General features: G+C 17.9%; 1 protein-coding gene across 1 annotated transcript; it reads right to left on the reverse strand.

Annotated features, from left to right (window-relative positions):
• Positions 1 to 928: 928 nt before the first annotated feature.
• On the reverse strand, positions 929 to 4,693 carry PRSY57_1419500 (tetratricopeptide repeat family protein, putative; the record flags this gene model as incomplete). The annotated part of the gene is made up of 1 exon (XM_012909807.2): positions 929 to 4,693. The coding sequence occupies one exon, from the start codon at positions 4,691 to 4,693 to the stop codon at positions 929 to 931; it is 3,765 nt and encodes a 1,254-aa protein (XP_012765261.2).
• Positions 4,694 to 5,234: the final 541 nt, after the last annotated feature.

A 5,234-nucleotide genomic window follows, 5' to 3' on the forward strand; every position in this document is an offset into this window, starting at 1 on the left:
TAAAATTATTTTTTATTTTTTTTTTTTTTTTTTTATTTTATAATATTAAAAAAATTATAATTTTTTTTTAATTTTTTTTTTTTTGTTTTTTTATTATTTTTTTTTTTTTTTTTTTTTTTTTTTTTTTTTTTTTAAAGGGAATGACCATTTTTATTTCATAAAAATAAATGATCCTTTTGCAATTTAACTATATGATATATTAAATAACCTTGAATGGATAACATTCAAAAAAGAAACATATATAAAAATATACATATAAATATATATATATATATATATATATATATATATATATATATAAGAAATATACACATTTAACATACTACAAATGGTATTTTTTAATTTATTTATTTTAAAATATTTGTTAATTCGTTTTTTCTTACTTTATGGTCATCTATGTATAATAAAAACAACCAAAGTGTTAATAAAAAAAGACAAAAAAATATAGAAACAGTGACATATTACAATTTTGCAACGTCTACTCAATTTTGGATGTATATGCAGTTTCGATTTGTCAATTATATTTAAAAAATAAATGAAATAAATAAAATAACTATCATATTATCGTTGAGCTTTTTATATTCACATAAATAAATGTTTTGTATAATGATAATGAAAGTATTTATATGGTATTTTCTTTTTTTAAATTACATATATTTTTGTTTATATATACATATATATATATAAATTATGTTGTAAAAATATTTTCAATGTAAATGCAAACATATAATCTTAACAAAAAAAGCAAAAAAAAAAAAAATAATAACTAAAAAGAAACAAATATAATATATATAGTTCCTCCCTTATGTACATTTAATTTACTGAGAAAAAGTAAACAGCTTATAATTTTTTTTACTATAATTTCTCGTGAAAATATAAATATATAAAAACACGTAATATATATATATATATATATATATATATATTTCTACTGGAGTATAAAATTTGCCATTTGAGTATTCTCTTCATTTAAATCCTTCTTTTGCTCCACATAAGTCTTTATTTTCTTTAATATATCATCCGGTATATCATCACACGTCATTATATTGTTGAAAAATGTTAAAATACGTAATAAAATATTTTGGTCGGTGGTATTATTGAAAGATGAGAAAATATGATCAATCCCTTTAGTTCTAACTAAATAATATGGCAAACGCAAATCAGATGACAACATGCCTAAAGCTCCAGTTGCTGCAAAAACACATTTATAATTTTGATATTCCATGGTAAATGAATAAATTATTTGTATATCAACAAATAAAATATCTTTATCTGATTCATTTTTTGATTTCATAATTGTTTGATATTTATCATAAATATATTGATGTACATGTGATTGGGAACATAAATTGCATATACATTCTAAGCTAGCAGATTTTATGTATTCATTTTCTGTTGAAAGAATATCAAAACATTTATACCATAAATTTAATTGCATAGCTTTTATTGCTACATTTTCATCAATAGTTAAAATATTAGTTATTGCCATTAACGTTTTAAAGATTAATAATTCTTCATCACTCTTTAGTTGTTCAATTAATAAAGGTAAAGAATCATATGCTTCATAAAAATGAATAAGTTTTGGGTTTGTATAAATAAATATTTCACTTAATGCTAAAGCACAATTCTTTTTATTTGTTATATGCTTAGATGCTAATAATAAAGTTTTTAATCCATTATTAACTAGAACTATACCAATATTATTTGTATTTTTAACAAATTTAGAAATTATTTCACATACAGATTCAGCTATATTTGTTGTAAAAAAGTTGCTATTAATAAAGTTATATATAATATTGATAATGGTACCATTTGTATAAGAACATTTAGATGACAAAGGAGATAAGTTACTATTATTCTTAGTATTATTATTATTATTATTATTATTATTATTATTATTTTTTTTTTTATTTTTATCATTAATATGGTTCATTTGATATTTTTCATTATATAATAATAAGTCAATTAATTTGTTACTAGTTTCTTCATCTCCATAATCATATAATGGATCTGTTTTAGGTCTAGCTTCTTTTGGTAATTTATCATAAAATTGTTCTAAAGCTTCTATTTGTTCATTATCAAAATTTGATAAATTAGTTTTATTAATTTCTCTTCTTTTTATTTTTTCATCATTTTTTGTTAAAATTAAATTATTTATAGTGTTGCAATATATATATTTATATGTGTTATCTAATTTCTTTTTATTTATATCATGTCCAACTTTTATTAAGAAGAATAAAATATAATTATTTTTTTCCTCTAATAATTGTTTTTTAAATTCAATATGCAAACTTAAATAAAATAACATTTCTATTAAATCTTTTAACGTTTTTTCACAACTCATATACGAATGAATATATTTATGATCTTTTTTTTTCTTATCTACAAGTTCACAATGTTTCTTATTCTTTTCATCTTTCTTTTGGTTTATAATATCTTTTTTCATTGTATCATTTTCATCACATTTTTTCACACAGCATGTGTACGAATTTAAATTAGAATAATTCAAATGGCTTGTCTGTTCCTCATTTTCTTCTCTTTTATCATTATTCGTGTTATTTTTTCCGTCCGCATCATTATCATATGTTAATAAGAATTGCTTTAATATTTCTTTCGCATAAAAGAACAAATCTACATTATCTTGAATTTGTTGTTTAAAGTCTATGTTGTGCATGTATAATTTAAATGTACCTAGTAAAAGTTTCAAAAAGCATTGATCATAATTTAAAGATTTCATTATATTTATATACATATCAATATAATTAGTAAACATAAAACGTATTTCTGATATATTCAATAAAAGTAATAAGACATCGATATATATGGATAATTCTTCTTTAGTTTTTCTTCCTATACAGTTCGTAATAAAATGTAAGATTTTTACAATATATTCTGTTTTTCCTATTAAATAATTTAATATAATATTTTTATCTACTAAAAAAAGACATTTAATACATACAAACCATTCTATCAAAATATTTTCATTATGATGAAAATAATTATCTATACAATCATAAATTACATCATTCATTTCTATGTCTTTTTCCTTAGGTCTTTGTGGGTCATGTAATAAAGTAAAAATTAAAATTAAGGTATATTCTATACTACTAGAAAAGTGTTCATACATACCAATAACATTTTGTATAATTTTTTTGATTTCGGAATTGATACACAATGGATATTTATGAGAGTCCGAAAAGTGAAATTCAATAAATTCGTTCTTATAAAAATAATTATTATTATTATTATTTTGTATATTATTTTGTATATTATTTTGTATATTTAAATAATTTTCTTTTTTAAGCATTTCTAATAAATCATTTTTTTTTTTCCTATTATCCTTACAATTTTGTGTTAAAAATTGTTTTTTTTTACATAAGAATGTAAGAGCATTAATACCAGAGTTATTAATATTAGAATTGTCGCTATTTAAATAATAGGAATTAATAATATTTAAAATATAATCATTATTTATAACATAGACATATTTCATAATATTTATGATATAGCTTAAAATGTCTACATGTTCTTTATATAAGGTTTCATCTTTTGAAAACTTTAAATTTTCTAATATATTGATTTGTTTTTTTATATAATTATATATCCAATCTTTTGTAAAATATTCATTAAATGATAAAATCATTTTAATATAATCTATATCATAATAATATTGAAGCTTTGAATTATTTAATTTGTTAATACATATATTACGATTTTTATTATAGTTCTCATCTTTGGAATTTTCAATAATAATATGTTCATTATCTAATTTGGATAATATTTTATAAATAACATAAATGGCTGTTTTTTCTAATAATAAACAATTAATATTATGACTATATAAAATATTATTATTATTATTATTATTATTGCAATCGTCATAGTTTAATATGTGATCATTTTTTTTAATAAAATCAAAAAGAAATAAAAAAATATTTTCCTTAAGTAGTATATAAAACTTTTGATTATAAATAGAATGTAACAATTTAATTTTTTTATTATTTTCTTCAATGTCATTTATATTATTTGTATTTTCATCAAGAAGATATTTTTTAATGTTGCTTATATTTTTATATGGATCATTTTTATTTTGATCTATAATTTTCATAATATCACGTAACTTTTCATTAATTCGATTAATTTCACTTTTATTATTATTGTCTTTATTTTTATTGTTTTGATTTTTTAAAAGTACTATTTTACACCTATCAAAATAATGTATACTCTTTTGATAATCTTTTAATTTCTCATAACACAACCCAAGCGTGTGGTAACTTTTATAATGATTATTATTCATTTCATTAATATATAAACAATATTCAATAGATTTTTCAAAATCTTCTAAGAAATAATAACATAATGATATATTATGGCATATTTTTATAAATAAATTTTGAATTTCATATATATAAGAAAAATCACATTTCTTATTATTTTCATCAATCATATTATTATTATCATCTGATAATTTATTTATATTATTACTCTCATCATTTTTTGAAAATTCTTTCACCATTTCCTTAATTTTTAAACTATCACCTGAACCTCCACAAAACTCACAAACAGCATTATCATATATACATAAAGCCTCCTTATATTTTTTATTTCGATATAATTCATTCCCATCATTTTTTAATTTTTCTATTTTCCCAATTTTTTCTTTACTAAGAATATTCATAATAAATTCCTGCATGTTGAAGGACAACAAACAAACACACACAAAAAAAAAAAAAATAAATAAAAATAAAAAAAGGAACGTAGACAAAGGTAAACAAAGAAATAAAAAAATGGAAATATATCAAAAGGTTATAATAATTATAAATATTATATAACTATCAAAATATGTAATAAAACGAATCAATACATATAATATATATATATATAAATAATATTTATATATACATATATATATATATATATATATATATATATATATATATATATATATTTTATATAATAGTGTAATATATTACAAAAAAAAAGAAAAAAAAATATATTAAAATTACATAAAGTTTATTTAATAATTATAAATATATATATATATATATAATAAATATATAATAAATGAATAATATATATGTGTTCAATATATATATATAATAATATTGTAACCATACATAAAATTGAAGTATAATATTAATTTGTGCATTAAAATTTTTATTTCCAAAAAAAAAAAAAAAAAAAAAAAAAAAAAAAAAAAAAAAAAAAAAAAAAAAAAAAAAAAAAAAAAAATT

The sequence above is a fragment of the Plasmodium reichenowi genome, chromosome 14 (assembly GCF_001601855.1).
Source record: "Plasmodium reichenowi strain SY57 chromosome 14, whole genome shotgun sequence".
Classification (NCBI taxonomy): Eukaryota; Apicomplexa; class Aconoidasida; order Haemosporida; family Plasmodiidae; genus Plasmodium; species Plasmodium reichenowi.